Source organism: Pomacea canaliculata, linkage group LG10 (assembly GCF_003073045.1).
Source record: "Pomacea canaliculata isolate SZHN2017 linkage group LG10, ASM307304v1, whole genome shotgun sequence".
Taxonomy (NCBI): domain Eukaryota; kingdom Metazoa; phylum Mollusca; class Gastropoda; order Architaenioglossa; family Ampullariidae; genus Pomacea; species Pomacea canaliculata.
In genome coordinates, this window is record NC_037599.1 from 14,436,968 (window position 1) to 14,460,651 (window position 23,684).

Genomic DNA, 23,684 nt, shown 5'->3' on the forward strand with positions numbered 1-23,684 from the left:
CGTCAGACAACACTGCATGTGGTAGGCTAACTTTTAATTGGTGTAAGTTTCTGTTCTTTTCTAAGACCTCCAGTCATTTTGATCATTGCATATGACCTTGATGGACATAAAATAATTGTCAACATAGGAGAATAAGTTTTATGAACACATTTGGACAAAAAAAGTAACCATGTATTTTTAAATTTTGAATCTTTGGATCACATCTGATCTTTAGGAAACAATTATGTTTCCTGTGCAGAGTCTTTTGTTATTTTCATTTTCTTTTGGTTGTACTTATTCTGCCATTGTTGCACTTGGCTGAAGATTTATAGGGGAACTAAAAGGTAAGCGCAATCAATCAATACACATGTACTGAGGTAGATAAAGACGGGCTTTTAAAATACACTATATTTTTTAACATGATTTCTGCAAAAAGTCTCAGTAAAGCACGGTTATTCAGTCACATGAACTGTATTACACATGTAATCATGCTCATGGTCAGGAGGGACATCAATACATTTAATAAGGACTTACAAACTAAAGAATAATTATGACAAAGGCTTTTAAAGAGAAAATTGTGTTTGTGCGCCATTGTAAAATTCTAACTGAACATCTGCATCTACGTTTAATACAAACCTTAAAACTATATGACTGGAGTGATATGGTTTGGGCCTAAATGACCAGTGATTCATTGAGTGAGCAGTCTTTTTCAAAATGTACTTGAGGTGTGGTAAACACCCTAGCAGCTCTGTTACAGCATTCAGGTATTCTGTATTTCATGTGCACGCTGAATGTTGGGTACTGAAAAAACTACTGCAGCAGTCAGGTGTTCTCTGCGCAGAAAGTTCTTTTTAATTGATTATATAAGTATATCATCATAAACTGCAGTGGCATAGGAACCAGAGGGGAAGGAAAGGCAGCTACCCCCCTCAGAAATATTAAGCATTGCTTTGTCATTCACTTTCAGCATAGTTTGCCCCCCACCCACCCCCCCCACCCCTACTTCCAAAGCTGAGTATCCTCCTACACCACTAAGTTGACCCCTTAATTGTGTATACCAGCAATTATATGTGCTGTTGCACAAGGGCTGTTTAGAAATTAGATGCAGACTTACTAGATCTGTGATTGATCTTGTTCTCAGGTTTTATTTCTTGTTCTATTTTGTCATCTTGTGCACTGCCTGCCACTGTCCTGGCTGCTGTAAAAGTCTTAGAGAGACTGTCATGATATGAAGTGTCTCTAAGCCAAGTATGCATAGCATCTTCCCCTGACACTACATGTGCCCTGACATTTAACACACAGAATAGCTTCTCACAAGATATTCTGTAGTTCTTGGAGCCTTCTGTCCAGATCAAGAGACGTGTACAGACTTGAGTCTCAAGTTTGATTACCATTTCTACATTAAAATATTGAGGTAACTGCATATGAGACCGTCAGAAACAGGCTATGGATAATGCATTAAACCTTAAGGTTCTGGAGATAATTGCGATAGATGTAGATCATCACCAACAATCAGCTAGATTCTGTGTAAACAGGAAATGTGCATTCCTATTGTGCATTTGACATTGCATTGTGTTTATACTCACAGACTCACTTTGCATGCTTTACTAATCCAAGACTATTCCAGATGTATCGGTGTACTCCTACACTGCATGTTCTTTGCATAGCCATTTTTGTTTCATTTTAATTTACATTATGACCTTTCTGTTCTTCCCTCGCAATGACCCCAGTCCCTGAGGCACCTCCACAGGATGTAAGCGGCAGGCCAATAGATGAGCACCAAATCAAGGTGTCATGGAAACCACCCATTGCAAACAAACAGAATGGTGCCCTTGCAGGATATAAGATCTATTTCGTGGCAAATGAAGCAGGTAAAACAGACAATGATGCCATCATGAAAAATGTTGACTCAAGCTCACTGTCCAGCATACTGGATGGACTTTCAACTTGGACGGAGTATAAAATATGGGTGGTGGCCTACACAGCAGTGGGTGATGGACCAGCCTCCCCACCTATCGTGGTACAGACAGATGAGGATGGTAGGTAGCTGGCAGCTAGGCTTACTGCTGTCTTTATCCACCACTACTGACTGACTTTGTTTTTCCAGTAACCCTGTCTTTGGCTTGTTTACATTGCCATCCATCTGCAAAACAAAGAGTCAGTTAGTCAAAGGATATGTTTGTGATTTCAAACAGATGGTGGTTATTTCATATTAATGAAATGATCCGTTGCGTGCATAATTTGTGAATTAACCCACAAGGTAGATGAGCTCAAGCCTGGGCTGTCCATGGTTCCATGGAAACAGTCCAGAAACAGTCCAGGGCTTGTTGGTGGACTAAGAATGTCCAGAAAGCACAACAACTTTACAGCTGTTCTTGCATGCTGTTTGGCATGCCTGTTAGCATGAGCTGTTCATGCATGCATGATACACAGTAACTATGCAAAAGGCTGAAAACTGAATGTGGTATATGATAAAGATGCTGTCAGTTAACCCATCCCTTCATATGGGGATTTCAGAAGTGAGACTTTTGACATTCTTTTCTTTATATTGTAGGAGTCAGGTTCTTCTAATATGACTTTCACCTGACTGCTAAGAAAGTGTAATACTGTATGGCAATTTGTAACAATCTCCTGGACAAAAAAAGGTACTTTGGAGCATTAATTGTGGCTCTCCTTTTTGAAATGACCCAGGTCACTGGTTCAAGTAAGTAATCTGTAGACTTATGGTACATTGCACATCTCCCAAGCCATTTGTAAAACTTCTTTTGTCTCCCATCTAGTTACAGAATGATGTTTCTTGCAGCTTGTAATGTATAGGGTTTTTTGCAGGGCTTAGCTGAGAACAAAAGAAATGTAAGATGTTGTTAACCATTTATTGATCTTTTTTAAAAAAAAGTTGCATTGCTTTCACCCATATCTGCAGGCTGTTAAAGATTTAGAAATATTACTCCTGTAGTACTCACAAGCAAATCCATTGAGTCTGGTGTAGGTAATTTGAGACAGAGCAGCTTAGTGTTAGGCTGATGTTGAATATTAAATGCCAGTGTGAAGCCCTTCTCAGTTCTGTCTTAGTAGCCTTTTTTCAGCTAGAAAACCCCAATGAAGCTAAAATAAATCCTTCTCCCCCCAAAAAAAGTCACCATATTTATACTATGTACATAAAACAAGTACTAGCCATTATACTTTTGACTAAGTTTATCATGACTTTAAATATTTGACTAGTCGTACTTGCTATCACCAGCATGCTCTTTGATGTTGTAAAACATAAATGTTGTGGCATTGTTGACACTATAGTGATGTGCATTCCTAGCATTGTTATTATGTTTCCCTATTTTGACTTTATGCATATATGTGTATGTGTTCTTTGAGAGTAAGGAAGTCTGAAATCTAATTTTAATCTAAAGAAATATTGAAGACTTGAATAGTTTAGAGACAGATGTAATAGTAAATTTCCTGAAGTATTTTATTACCTTCAAGATCTTTGCTGGATAACACTGCATCAGAGCCATGCATGTTGCCTCTATATAATAAATAGAATTTTAGTATAGGTGATGCTTTCTTTCAAAGAAGCTAGTTTTAATAATATAAACTTATACAACTTACATATGTCTAATTCTTGTTCAAGCTGTAACGATGTATCGATATCACGTAAAATAAATTTTATCATATGATGTGCAACTTTGCTGAGAAAATCTGCATTTCTGTAGTAAAATATTATTTGACTTATATGCTTGACAACATGTTTTGGCAGAAGAAGAATAGAAGAATGGTTGCTTTGTAAGCATGTTGCATTGCAAGTGAATGTAATACAATTGAGCAGTCTGGTGTGGACTGCTAAAATAATGGTTTTCTGGTAATTTCAGAAGGGCATGAAATAAATGTAAAAAATGTGGGCACTGAAGCTGAATCATGCGTCATTAATAAACATCCATGTTCATGATTAGTGTTGCATGATGAAATCACGTTGATTTATCTTAATGCAAGAAGCATTGGCATAATCAGTGTATGCTGGGCATATATAGCAAATGCTTTGTTGAGAATCATCTGCTCATAAAGCGATTTATGTCATAATGTTCTTAGAGCTGAACTGTGATCACAATCTCAGAGGTACTGTTGGCTCTTTCTGTATAACTAGTAGCAGGTATCCAACTGTAATCTGTCCTATTTCTGAGAATTTAGTCTGATGCATAACTATGTTGCTGCAGTCCCAGGTGAACCTCGTAAGGTGAAAGTGGAGGCAATCAACTCTACAGGAATCTTTGTGGAGTGGACAGAACCAAAAGAGCCTAATGGCAAAATCCGTGGCTACCAAGTTTACTACATTGAGGTCAACAGCAATGATGAACCAATCCCTGGCCGTGCTGAACGCTATCATGATACTTTCAGTGGTAGTACAAAAGAAGCGGTTATTACAGGACTAGATCCTGACACTCGCTACCTCATTCAGGTAGCAGGATACACTCGCAAAGGTGATGGTATGCGCAGCAACCCTCGAATCATCACCACCAAGGGGGCAGGTAAGTTTTAGACTCCCTGTTCAGACTGTAGGTTTCAAGACCTTCAGCATGTGACAGTCTAATCAGAGGGTAATGACTGCCCACATAGTAACAACATAGGATATTCTGCACATTTTCTAGAAAATTTATTATTAACCTTCAGCTGCTTTTGATATGTTGTACCTATTTTGCTTAGTGAATATTTCTGATTTAAAAATTGTTAGTGTACCATAAGATCCAAAGCATCATCATCTGGTTTTAGTGAATTCAGAAAGAGAGCTGTTTTTTAACAGTCTCCTGGGTCATTGTGACGTTACTAGTGGGGAGAAGAGATGGGCTAACTCGCCTGAGGGAAAAGGGAACACTTTTGCTGGCTCACTTCACTGACCCTTCCACCCTCGCACCCCTACTCACCCACGTTCACACCTTGCACACCATTCACAACAACTGCCTCCGTTCTTGCGTGCACAACAACCACCAACAACACAGCTGTACCGCATAAAAACTTATTAATAACCAAAGAAAAGCAAAATTAGGTTGAAACCATTAGAATCAGATCACACACAGGTACTGCTAGCAAAATGACCTGACAATAGACTGGTACAGTTGAAAGTGGACAATGTCAGATATCCCTACATACATACAATCGGATGCCAGTCTGTTCTTGACCAACAGTTCATGGTCACATAATTTGCTGTATCCCCTGGACATGATCTGCGCTTTGCTCTTTTTTATGTCTTGGCTAGTGGCATTTTTCCACAGGCTGCTGTTGGAGATCTTTTCAGGCCATCTTATTCCCAGAATATGGCATAGGCATTGGTTGGTAAAGGTCTGGAGCTTGTTGTTGATGGCATTTGTCACTCTCCAGGTTTCAGAACCATACAGTAGGACTGCCTTCGCATTGGCATTGAAGATGCGGGTCTTACTGCTGAAGGATAATCCTTGGGAGTTCCAGATGGGCGTAGGCTGTTGAAAGCATGCCTTGCCTTGTTGATGCGGCTTTTGATGTCATCATTTGCTCCACCGTCCTTGTTGACAATGCTCCCCAGATATGCGAAGCGGTTTGTTTCCAGGATGTTCTCTCCTTGAAGTTGAATTGGGAACAACTGCTTGTTGTTGAATCTTATCACTTCGGTCTTCTTTCTGTTGACCTTTAAGCCAGTCTTGTTTGTGCATGCTGCTGTCGATGAGATTAGAGACTAATGTCATCTGCAAAGTCCATGTCCTCTAGCTGTTTGGTGAAGGTCCACTGCTAGAGGTTCTGAAAACTAAGAGTGACAAACACCATCAACAAGCAGCTCCAGACCTTCACCAACTGATGTCTACTCCATATTCTGGGAATAAGATGATCTCCAACAGCAGCCTGAAAAAGAACGAACCAGACTGCCACTAGCTAAGACATCAAAAAGCACAAATGGGGCTGGATAGGACACACCCTGCGCAAACAAGCTGACACCATTGCCAAGCAGGTACTGGAACCCTCAGGAAAAGAGAAGAGTTAGGAGACCAAAGCAGACTTGGAAAAGAACAGTAGAAAGTGAGGCAAAGGACATCGGAACCACATGGGCCTAAAGGAGCAACAAGGAATAAGCTAAACTAAACCTGGACGTGATCAGTTCAGCTTTGCACTGACAAGGGCAGTGCCACTTGGCTACTTGCCTTGAGTTCTCGAAGAGAGATGCCAGGTGTGCCATTGGGAAGCACCACATCCACCATAAACACCACTATCACCATAATCACCATGGACACTACTATTCCTATGAATAGCACTGATGATTCCTTCTGACGCTGTCTCGCACCAATACCCCAGGCACTGGTCAGCTGCAGCGATGATTCATTTGGTTGTTCTTAACAGACGATACAAGCTGGACTGGTGGCATGGGGAACTCTTCCAGACTCTGCCTCTCGCCTCTCGATGTTGGTACACAGTTGTCTCCTTCTCTTGTCGTCAGAGAGACCCCACCCTCTTGATTTTACACCACTCTTCTCAATACAACCCAGACCGCAAGTGCCAGCAGGTACTGGTATACATCCTAACGGAACGGGTCCCCCTTTCTCAGATCTGCTGCCTGCAACTGCAAATCACTCAGAGTGGCATCTCTGCTGGAACACAAGGAAAGACTGAAACTTATAACCTAAACTATATACCCACCTAATCATGTGACCCTCAATCAAATCTACCCGACCACGGCGCTATCAACGTCATACTAAGTAAACTACTGCCTACTGCAATATACCTCTAACTGCTATGTTCTATCCCCCAACCCCTGGGCCTTGATTGATGAAGGCAATCGAGGCCCAAGGTTATCATCAACCAAGGCAACCTGTCAAGTCGTAAAAACAGACAGAAAGTTTTCCCTTTACTGTCTGCTTTCACTCAGTCCAGGCTGGTTCATGACAGTCATTTTTATAATTTTTTTCCTTTCCATGATTTGGAAGTTTCTTACATGGTTTATACATGTTTCTTTGTGATGGAAGTCACAGCCTCAACATTTCGAACATCCTAGGCAAAGATATGTACATGTGCAACTTCTTAACTGTTGCAGCTGTACATTGCAATTGGGGGGGGGGGGAAGCTGGTAGAGATTTTGCAATTATACTTTTGTAACATTCTTGACCCATTAAGCTTTCCAAGCAAGCAGTATTGTGACAGTATGTGAAAAGGCTGTCATAATTCTGATTACATATTCATTCCTTGTTTAGCTTTTTTTTTTTCATAAAAACATGCTGAAGTAGTCCTCAGGGAGTTGAAAAGAGAGTAATGGATTGTATTTTCTGCATGCCTTATTCTAAACATGGTATGTTTGCTTCTTATTATATCATTTAAAAGTTAAAATAAAACAGGGCTTGTATTCATGGACTTAAGATTGTATTAAATGTATTGCACTAATCTGGGTAGGGAACTAGGTGATCTGACAAATAAATTCCCAATTCTTGAAATTGAGTAGGAGAAATTACTAAACTTAACCGGTGTAGTGGAAACTCCCAAAAAATTATGCCATTGTGTGTGCATTATTTGGTCAAAAGGTTAAGTAGGAAGCCTACAACTAAAACGACAATCATTAAAAAAAATTGAAAAAGCTAAAAGAAGAAATCGAAAGTCAAATTTATTTATTTTGACCAAATGATGTTCTTCAAACAAGACAAGAAAAATATTTTTCATTTGGTAACAAAATGACTTTTGGAAATACTGAAGAATACAGTGTCAGTTACCCTATTGTTTTATTTTTTATAACATCTGCTGCTCTTAGATTATGAATTCAACAAAAATAATATGTACCAAAGAATTTTATCACCAGTCTATCACCTAGTTTGTTAGATCTTGAAAAATTTTGTTTAGGCCTCTGTTGAACTAAACCAGTCTCTAATCTCCTTTGTAGTATCCCTACATTGTAGTGTTATTGGAAGAGTGTGGAACAGATTTACTCAGTTTAAGTAGAGGAGCAGCATCCTTCATGAATACAAGCCTGAGCATACATCAGCAAGCTTTTTTTTAAGACACACTGTTTCGACTAATGCAGTGCCTACTCCACCTCGAAATCTTCATGTCAATCTCATACAAGAAGACCCACCCAGTGTTAAGGTTACATGGCAGCGCCCACGAGATACATATGGGTCACTGGAGAACTATAAGATCATCTGGGGCCCTCAAGGAGAACGCTATGAAGAAAAAATCATGTCTGCTGATGTTTATTCATATGTCACAAGTACTTTGGGTCAGTGATGATGTTTAATTGGTTTTGTTGTTGTTGTTTTGTTTTTGTTTTTGAAAAAAAGTAACTTTGTACCAGATATGGCGTTAGGCTCATTTCAAGTAAATATGTTAAAATCAGCTCATTCTTAGAGAAACTGAATCAGGAGATACGTATATGGAAAAGAATGTATTACAATAATAATGAATAAAAAATATGCACCTCACTATATTGATGAATTGAAGATGATTTTTTAATTTAAAGGAAATGTAGTTTGTTTTTGTTAGGCATTGAACTAAGCAGGTCAGAATACTTGATAACACAAAAATGATATGTGATCATGCAGATCGTGGCACCACTTATGAATTTCGAGTCTCTGCTAAGAATAATGTGGATTATGGCGAAAGAGCTGTTGACACCATTAGAACACCAGATGGGGGTAAGTTTCTGGAAAAGCTTTTGAATTCCCTACTCCCTGAAAAAGCACTGTGTGTTGTCAGCAAGGCTGTCATTTATCGTAATCAGCATCAGAATTCTGTAGAGATGTAATTTTATTTAAATCAGGTAATTTAATCTGCATTTCTTGATGGCTGTTTCTGTTCTTGCATGTTCTTCAATAGCACCATCTGGTGCACCTCAGAACTTCACTGCCACAGGCCTCACAGAAACAAGCGTGCGACTCACCTGGGACTTGCCAGCACGCAACCTGCGGAATGGAGATATCGTTATGTACCAGATCACCTACCACAAGCTTGCAGATGCTATCAATGAGGAGGACCTTAATATAACAGATACTTTTGTTGATATTGTTGGCCTTGAAATGGACACTGATTACATTTTCAAGATAAAGGCCTACACTAGTCGTGGTGCTGGTCCCTGGAGTAATAGACTTCACTTTCGTACCTTTGGCCGCAGTGAGTGTCAGAATGACAGCACATTGTTCCATCATGCTTCATATTGTGTAGTGAATTTTGGCTTATTTCAGCCACAGTGCTACTAATGCACTATGCTGTGTACAGCCTTTCCACACAAATTTAGAGGGTTAGTGGGTCATGTAGGCACATTAAAGCAAAATAAAAAAAAAAACAACAAAAAATCATGAATGATACACAACCCTGTTGTATTTGAAAACATGTACATGTATTATAGCATATACAAGTGCAAGAGAAATATATTTTAAAAAGCATGGAACCAGTTCCTTATAAAGTTGTTTCATTTGACCAATAAGCAGTAATTGTCCAACAGTCTTTTAGTGTTGTGTGCAATATTTTCCTGTACCTTCAAACATGGTGCTCAGTTGCAGAGGGCCTAAAGGATTGATATAAAAAAAGATTAAATAAAATTTGTGCCAGATATGTCTTTTATATAAACTAGTGACTTCAGCATAGACATTAATTTAGTGCTCCTTTTGATACTTCAGTGCCACCTCCACCACAGAATGTCAAAGTACGACGCACATCTAGTACCTCCATTGAGGTAACTTGGGATGAGCCCAACTTTCCTGTTGCTGGGTACAAGATCTACTATAACATGTTTGCAACACCAGCCATGTATGTTTGGCAGCAAATGGAAACTGGTCCATACACCGTAGCTGACATTGGTGGTCTAGAGCCACATACTGTTTATGCTGTTAGGGTGCAAGCAAAGTCAGTGGATGGTAGATTTGGCAATCTCTCAGAAACTGTCACCACCGATGTAAAAGAAGTCCGTAAGTTTCAGAAAAGCTTTTTTCTCTCTCTCTCTCTCTCCTGTGCCTCCAGCTGTTCTTTCTTTGAGTCATTTTTCTTATTCACTCACTCTGCATGATTCACAATTTGCTTTCACTCATTTTTAATTTTCATGCTCTGTACCTTATTTTCTAATGCTTGGGGTCTCTGAATGAATTTTTATTAATACTTGTTTCAATTGGTATAAATTGTCAACTGTGTTATGAAAATGACAATTCCATTAACATTTATTGTTGATGTAACCACGTTTGTACTGCCATCACTTAAAATCAGAGGTGAGAATTTTGAGTACCCTAATTCCGTATAAGATCATCTGAAAGTTCATTTGACTTTTGGATTTATTGCTGATACTTTAGCATGTCAGATTTTTTTTTTTTTTTAATCTGCAGAACGGGACAATGTGGTGCAGAACTTTCATGTCACTCAGCGCCTAACTAATTTGGTCAGACTTTCCTGGTCTCCTTCTGAGAAACCTGGAGTCAACATATATTTGGTATGTTCAGATGCATATTTGCACATGCATGTATATGTTTGTTTGCAGGGCCAGCTGCTTTGAAATGACATTACACATCTTTAGGTGCTAGCTTGGTATAAAACACTAATTCTTGCTCTTCTTTTGCATACCTGCGACCACATATGAGCGAGAAGAAGAATGTGTTTTTATTGCATTTTGTAATGTTTTGGATCTTCTTAAGTACTTAGTGTTTAAAGCTGTTGATTTTTAAACAAAAATAGTGACCTTTTAAAATGCACAAACTAGAGCTCTTTCTGTGATCATTCTGATCTGCTGTTATAACACATTGTCTACAGCTGTTGTCTGTAGTCAACATGCGATAATTAATCCTCTGCCTGTTGATGTAGCCTTGGTTTCTGTGTGCAGCTGAAGTATAGTGGTGTCAAGACATACCGGGAAAATGGGCAGGTCAAACAGATCAATCAAGATCCACAAGAAGTTCGCATCCCAGGGCAAATGACTTCGTGGACTGTTAAAAATCTTCAGCCTAAGATGAAATTTGAGTTTAACATTAGTGTCATCTTTCAGGATGGAGAGACTGGACCTGATGTGCACATAACTACAGAGACATTAATAAATGGTAGGCACTGCACCTGATGGAGGTCTGAAAGAGCTGTCTTCTTAGCTACTTTATACACTATCATTATTCAAAAGAAGTTGTGTGAATAATGTTGGCTTTTTTATAAAAGAGAACATTTCCAGAAGAGTTAAGAGTGATAGGTACACATTTCTATGGTAAGCATCTTGTGCTTTTGTTTGTTGTGCATACACCTAAATCTGTGCTTTTAGAAGGCATCATGACCACTGTAAAGAGAGGAATTTTAAATGTGTCTTATCATTAAACGGGTAGCACATTTACTTATTGAGTCAGAAAGATTGTTTACTAACATTCTTTTTCAGCACCACCTTATGTTGAAGCACCTGTGGTTAGTGCAGTGGAAGGTGGGACCATTGTCTTAAAACTAGAGCGTGCCTCAGAGAAGAACGGTCCCATCAGCCACTACCATATTGTGGTGGTTCCTCTCAAATCTGGCAGTGTCAACAAGATGCCTTCAGACTTTACAATGGATGATGTATGTGCTTTATAAAACACTTCTGATGTTTTGTGGTTAGTCATGGTTTGACTATACTGTCATTTTAGTCACCATAGCACTCAGTAAAGTTACTCTCCTGTTTCGATAGTAGTCCTTTTTTTTATTTTTTATTGTATTGTAAGGCTGGGTAAATATTGATGCTGCCATTTAACTCTCTTCTTCAAAAAATTTCTCAGATTTGCAGTGTTGCCATAAGTACACATAGCAAATGAACTGTTTGCCTGTGCAGCTGATTTATGATAATATGGGCATGGATAAGCCAGCATCACGACCTTACATTGCTGCACGATTTGAGGCACAGGCTCTTCCACCACAGTTCTACCTTGGCAATGGACAAGAGTATGGTGCCTTTGTCAACCGCCCCTTAGACAAAGATGACAAGTATCGTGTCTTTCTGCGTGCCTACTCTGTTGACCCAGTTAGTGTTTCATTTGTTGCTACCATGTTAGCCTGTTGAAACTTTGTGTTGAATTTTAATATAAAGGCTTAAGGGTGTGTTGGTTTGGATCGGTCTCTGTGCTGGAATATTTGGTCAGTATGTCTTGCAAGATCATGAATGAACCAGATGGGATAGTCTCTGTGTTTGAGCATAAGGTATGGGTGGAGATGAAATATAACTGATACCACAGTCTGTGTATTTATCAGGACCAACTTTCTATAGGCCTGTGAGGTAGCCTGGTGCTTAAAATCCATCTTTGCTTTGTCTGTTTTTGCAGAGACTTTACAAATCCAGTGACTACTCAGATGAAATAGACATTTCGGGTGTTTCTGGAAGCAGTAATGTTCGTACGACATCAACTGCTGGTTCAAATGGGAGTGGCAAGGTTTCTACTCTACCTCGAGGTCAAGAAGTGCAGGATTTTGATGAAAAAGATATGCTTTTGACTATTGTGGCTCCTACATGTAGTGGTGCAGTTCTCATCATTTGCATCTGTGCTGCTATTACTTATTTGATGATGCGCCGTAAGAATAAATCTAAGTCTGTTATGATGGAGCCAGAAGCAAAGGCCCTGATGGTGGATGTACCCCCTTACCTTGTTGACCCTGTTGAGATGCGACGCCAGCATTACCAAACACCAGGTCTGTGACAGTTTTTGCAGTACACAAGCTTGAATGGCTTTTCCTTTCCCCTCTATCATTTTTATGAAAATAGGTGAGAGATAATATGGTAATAATTGCCCGAAACAGGAATAGATTCCTTTTTCGCACCAGTTTTCTGTTATGCGTTCTGTCATGTGTTTGTGCAGCTATGATCAGCCATCCACCCATCCCAATTGAACGCCTTGGAGAACATATAGAGATGTTAAAGGCTGCTGACAATCTCAAGTTCTCCCAAGAATACGAGTCCATTGAGCCTGGGCAGCAGTTCACCTGGGACAATTCCAACTTAGAGGTCAACAAACCCAAGAACCGCTATGCCAATGTTATTGCTTATGACCACTCTCGTGTTATTCTTCAACCAATTGATGGCGTACCAGGCAGTGATTATATCAATGCAAATTACATGGATGGTTACCGCAAACAAAATGCATACATTGCTACTCAGGTAGGATGTATTTTGTAATGGATTCTTTAGGATTTGACATGTAGTGACATATACAATAAAGAATTATTTTTTCAGTGTCTTGTAGGACCTCATAATGAAGTTATACTTTCCATAACTCTTATAATGGTTGAGAGCAAAAACAACAAAACAGCTTGTTCCTAATGTGCTGTTCCTCCCCCATTAAGATCTTGATGTATCTTCTTTTAGTTTAGAAGTTCAGTAATTTTGATCAGTCTGCCTTTTAAAATGATGGATTTACTGTTTTCGCATTTTATAAATATGTGAAATTAAGTATATTAATGATTGGCTTAAAGGAGAAGATGATCAACATATAATTTGAATCAGGGTCAAACATTTATGAAAGAGTGTTCGGATAGGACACCAGAACTTATTCAGGTGTTGCATTACTTGTTCTATAGAAACCATTGAAGATGTTAAAAGAACTTAATCATGCATGCCAACTGACTGACAGAAGGTAATTATTGCATGAAAGTTAACCATCTCTGATGTATCAAGGTTAAATATATTTTGCCTCCCTTGATTAGTGTGGATAAGACAGTTGTCCGAGGCCAGGTGCAGGCTAAGAAGACGTTACCGATTGCAGTTAGCACTTTTTTTCAGGGACCTTTACCTGAAACATTTGGAGATTTCTGGCGCATGGTGTGGGAACAACGATCAGCAACAGTGGTTATGATGACCAAGCTAGAGGAGCGTTCTCGAGTATGTAATCTATTGCTTAGCATGGTGAAAGCATATCCTTAATGCTAACACTATCCTTACAAAAACCATTTACAGTGAAGTGGTACACACACTGTGTTTGAGGCTTAGTTGAGCTGTAACAACTTACAATGTAACAACAATGTACCCATCTGTTAAAGTGTGTGTGTGTGTGTGCATGTGTATACGGCAGGTATATGCATATATGTGTGTAGAAAATGTGCATGTATGTGAGCATTGTGTGTGTGTGTGGTCGTTTGTGAGCATTGTGTGTGTATATTTGAGAGTAATGAGTTGTTGATTTGTTATGATCTGTGACAATGATGGTAATGAGTTTTTTAGTTTGTGAGCCTTCCTTTCAGAGCATAAAAACCTGCTCCACAAAAGAATTTGTCTGTGTATTATTGACATAATAAAAGTTTTCTGTGAGTGGCAGCAACCAGAATTTCTCCTTTTTTTGTAAATATTGGGGTGGGATTTTATCAGATTCCTAGCAATAAGAGAGTTTTGTTAACATCACTAATACTTAGTTCTTTGTAACTTTTCATTTTTTTTCCTCCCTGCTCAGCAAAAACAGCCACTTTTCATGCTTTTGTCTTAGTTTCAAAACCATACTCAGCAGTAACTGAGTTAGATAAACATGATTTATATCATTTACAAAGAGCATTCTTTATTTTAAAAAATATTAAACATTTCATTAAATATAAGATACAGATCTTTGAGAGTATTGAATAAGCCCATAAGACAACATTAAACTATTAGCTGCACACGCATTGAACCAGCTTGTACTTTGGTAAGAGATTTGCTTAAATCTTAACTAGTCATTGACAGAAGTATCATTTATAATTTGCAGTGTGCCCATTTTGGCTGGTGTCGTACTTTACCATCACAACTTAATGCTGTTTGTTTTCTCCATATGGCAGACATACAAGAATATATAATGCAGTCATATGACAGCAGGAAAAGAATACGAAATTAAACTTTTAGTCTTCTTGAGTTATCATCTTGGAAAAAGCATTGCAAATGCTGAGATGCCTAGTTTTATGAGCAGATCAAGTGTGACCAGTACTGGCCATCACGTGGGGCAGAGACCTATGGCCTGATGCATGTGCAGCTTGTGGAGGTGACAGAATTGGCAACATACACTATTCGCACCTTTCATCTGTCCCGGGTGAGTAATAAATTGCCCATATACACATTCCACATACCTGTCATAAGGAGTTCATTTAGTATTAGTAAGTACAACTTGCTACAGAATTGCTCACTTTTCTTGGACAAAGGGAAGGGATGTTTTGAGATTTTTTTTTTTGTCAGCAATTGTCATGGTATTCATATTTGACTTTTCTTTCCCATACATTTCTGTTGTTCCCACTTTGTTATTCACTTTGTATTTCTGATGTTCTTGGGTACACTGCCTTGCCTTAGTAGTATTTTCTCAGATATATTTTTTTTTTAAAAAAAGGTAAAGGTCATCTATTAACATTTTTTATTTTTTGGTCACTGGGAAGACCACATTTTTTTGGAGACCAGCCTTTAGTTAGGGCTGTCCCCATCCTCACTCCTTGACTGCTTTACCTTACCCAACTCTTTATTGAGTCAGGTACTTGACAGCTGGGCCAACTAGGGGAAATTCACTATGCCATATGGATATCAAACTAGCATGCCTGCAGGTTCAGACATCAGTGCTTTAACAATGTCCCAGCTGAGCTGTTCGAGCAGGACAGAGAAGAAATAATAAAGGTCTTTGCTGGCTATCAAGGGAACTACTGTATATATCAAGCTCGTGATAAGACTCGCCAGCTGTGCCAAAGAATGTGAGAACACAACGGTTGGCCCAAAGAAGTCGACTGTCGTCAGACCAGACATGAGAACAGTTGAACAGATCTTCACTTGAGACCAAGCACCTGAGATGGTTTGTGTATGTAGCATGGTCACCACCCTCAGGACACCAGGAACTCACTTTTTGCAATTGTCAAGCAGCACAAACTGGTGTGGTTCAACCGCATGAACCCAAGACCATTTCCAGGTTGTTGACCATTGTCAATTCTGAACTGGACAGAGGAAAAAACTGGCTTGCAAAGATAAAGGAGTGGACTGGTGAATTTTTTTAATTAACATTCATACAAGAAGAATGTCAGACATGCTGGTTCCATAAAAGACTAGCTCGACCACCACTTAAGACAGCTTCATCTATCAAGTAGTTCCACTGGTAGAACAGCATAACCATTCCTCCAGATTAATGATGATGCTGTGATCACGAGGCTATCTGCTTCCCCTTACAAATAAAAAAAAATAAGAGTGAATGAACAAATAACTTTATTATTGCAGAATTTCTTTTATGGGAAGGTCGTAAACTATGTTGGAGCTTCTTTTTTTAATTATTAGGTTGCCTATTATATGTGCCAGTTGTCTTTAAAAGAACAATTAACAACAAATTTTGTTTAAGATTTTCATGCTACTGACATCCTTATCATGGCTTTCACATCACTGGCATTGATACCATTTTATAGATGATACTTCATGAGAGCAAGGAACAGAAGAATTTTTAAATATGACACTCTTTTTTGTCTAAGAAAAACATTGTAATTAATAATAATAGGAGTATAACATTGTATTGTGTGCCTCGTGCCATTCTGTTTATGGGGAGTTTTGGAGGAAATCAACTATGTCATCAGAAGTGACTACTTTGTTGTTTAGTATGGATGCCCAGAAAAGCGAGAAGTCCGACAGTTTCAATTTACTGCCTGGCCAGATCATGGAGTGCCAGATCATCCCACGCCACTTCTTATGTTCATGCGAAGGGTTAAGGTCAGCAATCCACCCGACACTGGTTCAATGATTGTCCACTGCAGGTTAGTGTGCCAAAAAATAAACTCAGATCTTTGTTATCCATCATTGCCTACTACAGGTTAGTAGACTGAAGGTGAATAAATATGCCAAATAATGGCCACAGATATTTCTTACCTATGTAGGGGGTCTTCTTCCATACTAGTGGAAAATTGTTCCAAGCTATTTAATAAAGTATTTAAATGTCATACCAAAACACATCAAGCCTGCTTGCTTTAAAAAAGGATAAAGATAATACAGGATGTAGTTGTACATAACAGCTTTTTGAAAAGAAACAACTCATGAACTTTTTCCAAGACTAAATTGTAAATGTTGTTATTAATTTTAGGCTGGATATTTGAATTGTCACATCAGGGGAAACAGAAAAGAAAGGGCAGAAAAAGAAAATGAAGATGTCTTGGGATCAGCTTTATGAAAAGGAAGTGAAGAGAAAGGAAGCTGAGGGTGTGACTAGAATCTTGTCAGAATTCAGCCAACAGTGTTTGAAAATAAGGATCTGTTATATCACTTTTGAAAAAGGATGTGTTGAAGAATAGGAATAAATGCAGAAACAAAGGGATTGTTAACTTTGTGTAAAGTGTTACGGTTTACCCTGGTTGCAGTGCTGGTGTTGGGCGCACAGGTGCTTTCATTGTCATTGATGCCATGTTAGAGCGTATCAAGCATGAAAAAACCGTAGATATCTATGGCCATGTAACATGTCTTCGGGCACAACGCAACTACATGGTACAGACAGAAGATCAGTACATCTTCATCCATGATGCTTTGCTGGAAGCAGTGCAATGTGGTAACACTGAGGTCCCTGCCCGCAATCTGGCAGCTCACATTCAAAAACTTACTCAGCCTGAACCTGGAGAAACAGTGACAGGCATGGAGCTTGAATTCAAGGTAAGGCTAAAGCCATTTTAGGGTCAGTGGTCACTTTAAAATATTGCTTATCACAATGTTCAAACTTTGTTGCAACTATTTTTATTTTCAAAATCATTGGTAGCGATGTTGGATCCTGTGTAGAATTCAGTTCAGAATATGTGGCACATATTGTGTATCTTGTGTGACTTGGAAAAATTAAAGGCAACCTGTAGCAAATTCATTTCTTGAATAGCTTTCGCTGAAATAGGAAAAACGAAAGTGGACAAATAGTAACAATTATATAGAACAAATAAGGCACAAGTAAATAGGTGTGTATGGAGAGGAATCTAGGTTGGGTTTCATCAAAATAAGTCTTGAACTGTGGGTTTCAAATGCAGGTTGACAGCTAAGTTTAGTCTGAATAGTTGACTTTCGCTTGAGACTGGTCAAGGACAGTAGCTGTTTGGGTATTCCTTTCATGGCAAAATGTGTCATTTAATGTTCTTTGGCAATAGTTTTCCTACTGTATCAACCATTATACTTATAATCAGTTACAGTTGTATTTTTATTGTTCTGTTTATTGTTCTGTTGGTCAGTCGTGTTTGTTTGCATACCATGTAGGCAATGTATTGCGATGTATGTATGAGCAGACTCAATCACGGTCATTTGCATCAATTGACACAGTCCTGGTTGTAATGCTTAGTTTATGTTATTATTTTATAAAAGAATGTGAAAAAACAGAATTTAGTGACTTTAAATTGACCTGGTATTTATCTATTTTCATCATCACATTGCATATTTTTAATACCATTATCACTTATGAAACATTCTCACTTTTGTAACCATTGTGGCTTCAGCGCCTGGCCAATGTAAAGGCTAGCCCTAATAGGTTCATCAGTGCCAACCTGCCTGTAAACAAGTTTAAGAACCGACTTGTGAATATTCTGCCCTGTGAGTACATGCTCTTACAAATGTTCTCACTTTATTTCTGTATAGACTAAAGACTTCATCTTATTGATATAGGCGTGAGGATGGATCTTTCAGTGAAATATGCACATTCTGTTGTGAAATTATATAGCAGTCTCCAGAAAAGTGGTGTTTATAGAGGAAAATTATAGTTTCCCTTTTATTTTTGTGCTTTATTGATGACCATTTTCCCTTTTATTTTCATACTTTATTACCTTATGTGGGACTGTTTTTGCAGTTACTGCTGTAAAATTAATCACAGTAGATTTTTTACAACTGTTTTCTTCATGTTCACCAGATGAGTCAACAAGAGTGTGTCTACAACCTATACGAGGTGTTGATGGTTCTGACTACATCAATGCCAGCTTTATAGATGTAAGATTTGTCTACATGACTGATTATTTTCTAAATATACATTTTGTTATTGCACTGCTAATTTTTATTCTTTTTACAACTTTATTGCCAGTGTACGTAAGACATACATAAGATAAGACTTTATTTATCCCAGAGGGCAATAGCGCTTTCTCGGGTTACTAAAAATAGATTGTGACGTCACACAGCAGAGCATCATGGGATTGCTTTGCGGACAAACGCTGCACGTTGTTCTGTGTATTCTACGCTACGGCGACTGACAAGAAGCAACATTTTTGCTATTAATGTCTGAAACAGTGCTGAAAACAGGAGGAATCAAGCACTGCTGTTGGGGTTTATGTAAATCGGACTCCAGATATCCAGAGCGATTACCGGAGGGGACGTTTTTTATTTCTTTTCCAAAGCCTGGTAAGACCAGTGACAAAATGACCCAGTGGGAAAGAGAACAGGCCAAGTTAAAGACTGAGAAAGCAAAGCGCTGGCAGTTTTTATGTGGGCGATCTGATTTCCAAAATGTGGAGAAAATAACCAGGAACACATATGTCTGCTCTCTGAGAACGAAGAACCAATATTAGCAACGCTTACAGACGAGGAAACACAAAAGCGACAGGGAGGTAAAAAGAAGGCTCCAGCGCAACGTGGCGACCAAACTGCACATTATCAACGTGAACTTGGGAGAAAAAGGCTTCGCAAAGAAAACTCATCATTTCCAGAATCCACAGAACAAAGTGACAACACAACATTTGAAGACGCAGGCGAAGCCGTGGCTGAGAGTGCATCTGCTGAATGTAAGTCGGCTAGCCCAAACCACAAAGCTACACAAACATCTTATGATCAGTACATGCTTGGAGCTAAAATCGAAACTATAATCATGAGAAACGCTGCTGCAGTGAAAAATGATCGAAGTGAACCTGAAGTTACCAACAGGATGGACCCAAGCTTTGTTTTTAAAGACAGGAAGAATACAAAGTTTATAGTTGGACTATTTCCCGAGCAGTTTGACGTTATGTACACATTTCTTGGTCCAGCAAAATACAACCTTCAATACTGGGACTCCAAGGGAAATACCAGAGAACGGAACAAATGAGAAGAAAACTGGTCCATCTAGGCGTTTTACCCCAAAAGAGGAACTTTTCATTACACTTCTGAGACTGCGAAGAGGACTTTCACTGAAAATGATTGCCTACATGTTTGACACATCTAAATCGTTAGTAAGCAAAATTTTTATCGCATGGATTCAGTTTATGTTCCTACACTTCAAGTCTATGAATGTCCCTATGTTCCCAACAAAAGATATAGTTAAAACATCTTTGCAAAGAGTGTTTAGACAGTTTAAAAATGTCAGATGCTCTGTAGACTGCACAGAATTCTTTTGTCAGACACCCAGGGATTATGGGCAGCAAGGCAATGTGCATTCCTCTTACAAGCACCACACAACAATGAAAGGACTGATTGCAGTACCCCCTAAAGGTGCTGCATGTTTTGTCTCAGATCTGTATGAGGGAAGTGTTAGTGATGTTGATAAACTTGAGAAATATGGCATTCTACAACACATTGAACCAGGAGATGTTTTGCTCGTGGACAAAGGGTTTAAAGTGCAGGATTTGCTTTGTCAGAATCCACGTCACTGCTGACGCTGTTATATTCGTGTCCAAAGTGAGCAATGGGTTTAATCAAATAGTGGTAAGCAGAGCCATTATTAAACATCTCCGGGATGTCCACAGACGGAAATGTTGTCCAGCCGTTGTCGTTTGGTTACTGATCCCGCTCCTTTTCAGCTCATACCATTTACCCTTGTCTACCCCTGGATTAACTTTTATACCCAATGCAATACACGCACGAACTTTTTCAATTGCCTCTCGTAAAGTCACATTCTTACTCTGACCGTGGCATTTGAGCCATCGTTTCAGTTCTGTTAGCCGGTATTCAGAGGGATCACCGACAAGGAAGGCGAAAGGTACGTCTTTCTCCGTTAAAACCACCGCCTCCATTTGCATTTCTCCAATTTGAAACTGTATTTTTACACGCTCACGTTTTGTTTTTTTGGAACAACAAACTGCACAGCAACGCACTCGCTGCAAACGCTAGTGTAGTACATGCGGGGAATGTATTTGTCTGCATGGCATTCCCAGAAGCCCTTGTGCGGCTTAATCGTGACGTCATCTGTGGAAAGCGCCATTAGAGGCAGCTCTATATGGAAGCACAACAACAATAAATGGTAAAGTGGGCTTAGAGAAATTGTGAGCAGCTCATAGTCACAAGTATACATCTTTTCTCAAAGAATCACCGTATTACTACACTTTTGTTGACATAGAAACACATGCCTCCACCATATGCTTTACCAATAATTGTCGCAGATCTGTCTGGTCTAAATGGGCCATAGAAGCTGGTAATGTATAGATCAGCATCATTTTAAGGTTTAGTAAATGGCACCAAACAAATATCACTGTGTAATCAGAAGTTGCATACCCACACTTAGTAATAATAATAAATGCAAAATTAGTAAAGCGCATACTCACACTCCTAAGGAGTATGCTCTTAGTGCTTAAGAACAAAACGAAACATGGACAGCCTACAAGGGACAGGAAAACAAACAAATAACACATGAACTATAAAAGAATAAACAACCATACTAAGCAAAGAACAAAGTCAAATACAGAAAACACCAAGAGGAACCAAATAACAAAAACAAGAGCTTCAAACTCATCAGTCTTATTCATAGATTTCCTTTCATGTTTTTTTTCAAAGTGGATTAATTCACTGTTAAAAGACTCAGTTATACAGTTGTTCACAAGTTTAAAATATTGAAACCTTTTTAGTTGTTGTTTCATTCGACATTAATGGTGCTACAGTTTGTTTCAGCAGTTTCTTTTTCCACAAACTGATATGTTCACAGCAGTTTTGTGTGAATAGGCTGCCCAGAAGTGTTTTAAAGCTAATGTGACAGTTGCTGAGTTAATCAGAATATTCATGCATAAAGGCTTAACACATGTTTAGTAGAATTCTAGTACTGCATTCCTTTTCTTGTTTCATTTCCAGGGTTATAGATACAAGAAGGCATATGTAGCTACACAGGGACCATTAGCTGAAACAACAGAAGATTTTTGGCGCATGTTGTGGGAGCACAACTCCACCATCATTGTCATGCTTACCAAGCTTCGCGAAATGGGGAGAGTGAGTAGTCCACGTCACCACTCTTTGTACACAGAGACAGCTTGTCTCTTGTCATTACTGCTTGGTAAAGCAAATTAAAAAGTATTAAATATATTTGTGCATTAATAAATGTGTGCACTTTCATAGCTAAATAGGCAAGGACAGTACAAATTTCTATTTGACATAGCATAAATGAGTACGTTTCTCTAAGGCAGGCAGCTTTATTAATGAAGCATGTGATCCATCATTTTCTCTCTCTCTCTCTCTCTCTCTCTCAAAAGTTACACATAACTGATACGCATGTGTGTGTAGGAGAAGTGTCACCAGTACTGGCCAAGTGAGCGATCAGCACGTTACCAGTACTTTGTTGTGGACCCTATGACTGAGTACAATATGCCCCAATATATACTGCGTGAGTTCAAGGTTACAGATGCCAGGGTGAGTGTCTCAACACAGTTTGCCTTTTTCAGGGAAAACAGCTGCTTCTTCCTGGACTGTTGTAGTTGTGATATCTGTTCTTTCACCACCACCCCCTCCCCCTGGTATTTGGGTTTGGAGCCTTTTACTGATAAATCTAAAATTAGTTTCTTGAGATGACTTAAAGAGACTCAAAAGATTTGGCAATGCTATGAGAAGGGACACAGCTAGCAGTACATGAGGGGATGTCCACTTCTGCTGATGGGATCAGAATGTGTCCTGATAGGTCTTTCCTGAAAAATAGGGTGTTTTAAATGGCACAGTTTGAGTTTTCAAAACCATCTCTAAGTAATTACAAACAAGACTAGCATAATTTAAACTCATTTAGAAAGAGCAGTTGTGAAACTGATATATTGCTACGATCCATGTATTAAAAAAAAAAACCAAAAAAATCTATAAATAAAAAAAAAAACGGTGTAGATCTAAATGAACATTCTCCAAATTGTGCCATTGCAGCAGCATTAACATAAAAATAAAATAAAGAGCAATGAACAATCCTATCAAACTATGCCATTGTGGCAGTGTTAGCGCAATTTTTTTTTTTTTTTTGCAGGATGGCCAGTCTCGCACTATTCGTCAGTTCCAGTTCACAGATTGGCCTGAACAGGGTGTGCCAAAGTCTGGTGAAGGCTTTATCGACTTCATTGGTCAGGTTCACAAGACCAAAGAACAATTTGGCCAGGAGGGGCCAATTACTGTGCACTGCAGGTAATGCAGTTGATAATGCTTGTCTCTTCTTTCAGAATCCATTTTTAGCATCAAAGGAAAATGTCAGCATTTGCTTTTTTTTTTGGTAGTATGTTTTTGGAGAGTGTGTGTGCACATACATGTAGGAGCATGCATATTCACAGTCCTTGTTCTGTAACACTTCTTGAAAATCTTCAGACCATTTTGACACTACAGTTTAGCCCTATAGACATAAAAAAACATATGATAGCTTTTATTTTTCTGCAGCCATCCATACATTATTTTTTTTAATCCATCACTCAGAAGTGTTTTAATTTGTTCTGACAGAAATGGTAAAAACATCATTGTTTTCAGATTTTGCATATGTTCTGTATTACCTCTCTTCAGGAAACTCATTGTGTTTTAGCAAAAGCATTAAAGACCTCCCTGAATGGTTTACATTTTTTACAGACAGGGCTTCTGCTTACGCAAAAAATTGCGTCCAGTACGCATTAAAAGTTTGTAGGACCCCTTCCATTTTCGTCAATGGAGTCCCATTCAAATTTGGGCGAAGAACAGGGACCCCATA

At 38.8% G+C, this 23,684-nt stretch overlaps 1 protein-coding gene across 12 annotated transcripts in view; it reads left to right on the forward strand.

The window, feature by feature from the left end:
* Positions 1–23,684, forward strand: part of LOC112574047 (tyrosine-protein phosphatase Lar-like) — a 112,454-nt gene that overhangs the window by 84,498 nt on the left and 4,272 nt on the right. For 11 of the 12 annotated variants that reach the window (XM_025254845.1, XM_025254851.1, XM_025254852.1 and 8 more), the window contains 21 exons: positions 1,710–2,018; positions 4,185–4,496; positions 7,997–8,191; positions 8,514–8,606; positions 8,788–9,081; positions 9,588–9,875; positions 10,284–10,387; positions 10,775–10,988; positions 11,309–11,481; positions 11,732–11,920; positions 12,219–12,582; positions 12,750–13,048; positions 13,670–13,768; positions 14,817–14,936; positions 16,463–16,617; positions 17,215–17,500; positions 18,319–18,412; positions 18,726–18,802; positions 21,839–21,973; positions 22,265–22,390; positions 22,983–23,137. In XM_025254845.1, the coding sequence (XP_025110630.1) occupies positions 1,710–2,018; positions 4,185–4,496; positions 7,997–8,191; positions 8,514–8,606; positions 8,788–9,081; positions 9,588–9,875; positions 10,284–10,387; positions 10,775–10,988; positions 11,309–11,481; positions 11,732–11,920; positions 12,219–12,582; positions 12,750–13,048; positions 13,670–13,768; positions 14,817–14,936; positions 16,463–16,617; positions 17,215–17,500; positions 18,319–18,412; positions 18,726–18,802; positions 21,839–21,973; positions 22,265–22,390; positions 22,983–23,137 (4,081 nt within the window). The remainder of the gene's footprint in view (positions 1–1,709; positions 2,019–4,184; positions 4,497–7,996; positions 8,192–8,513; positions 8,607–8,787; positions 9,082–9,587; positions 9,876–10,283; positions 10,388–10,774; positions 10,989–11,308; positions 11,482–11,731; positions 11,921–12,218; positions 12,583–12,749; positions 13,049–13,669; positions 13,769–14,816; positions 14,937–16,462; positions 16,618–17,214; positions 17,501–18,318; positions 18,413–18,725; positions 18,803–21,838; positions 21,974–22,264; positions 22,391–22,982; positions 23,138–23,684) is intronic. The other variant, XM_025254856.1, reaches the window with a different exon arrangement.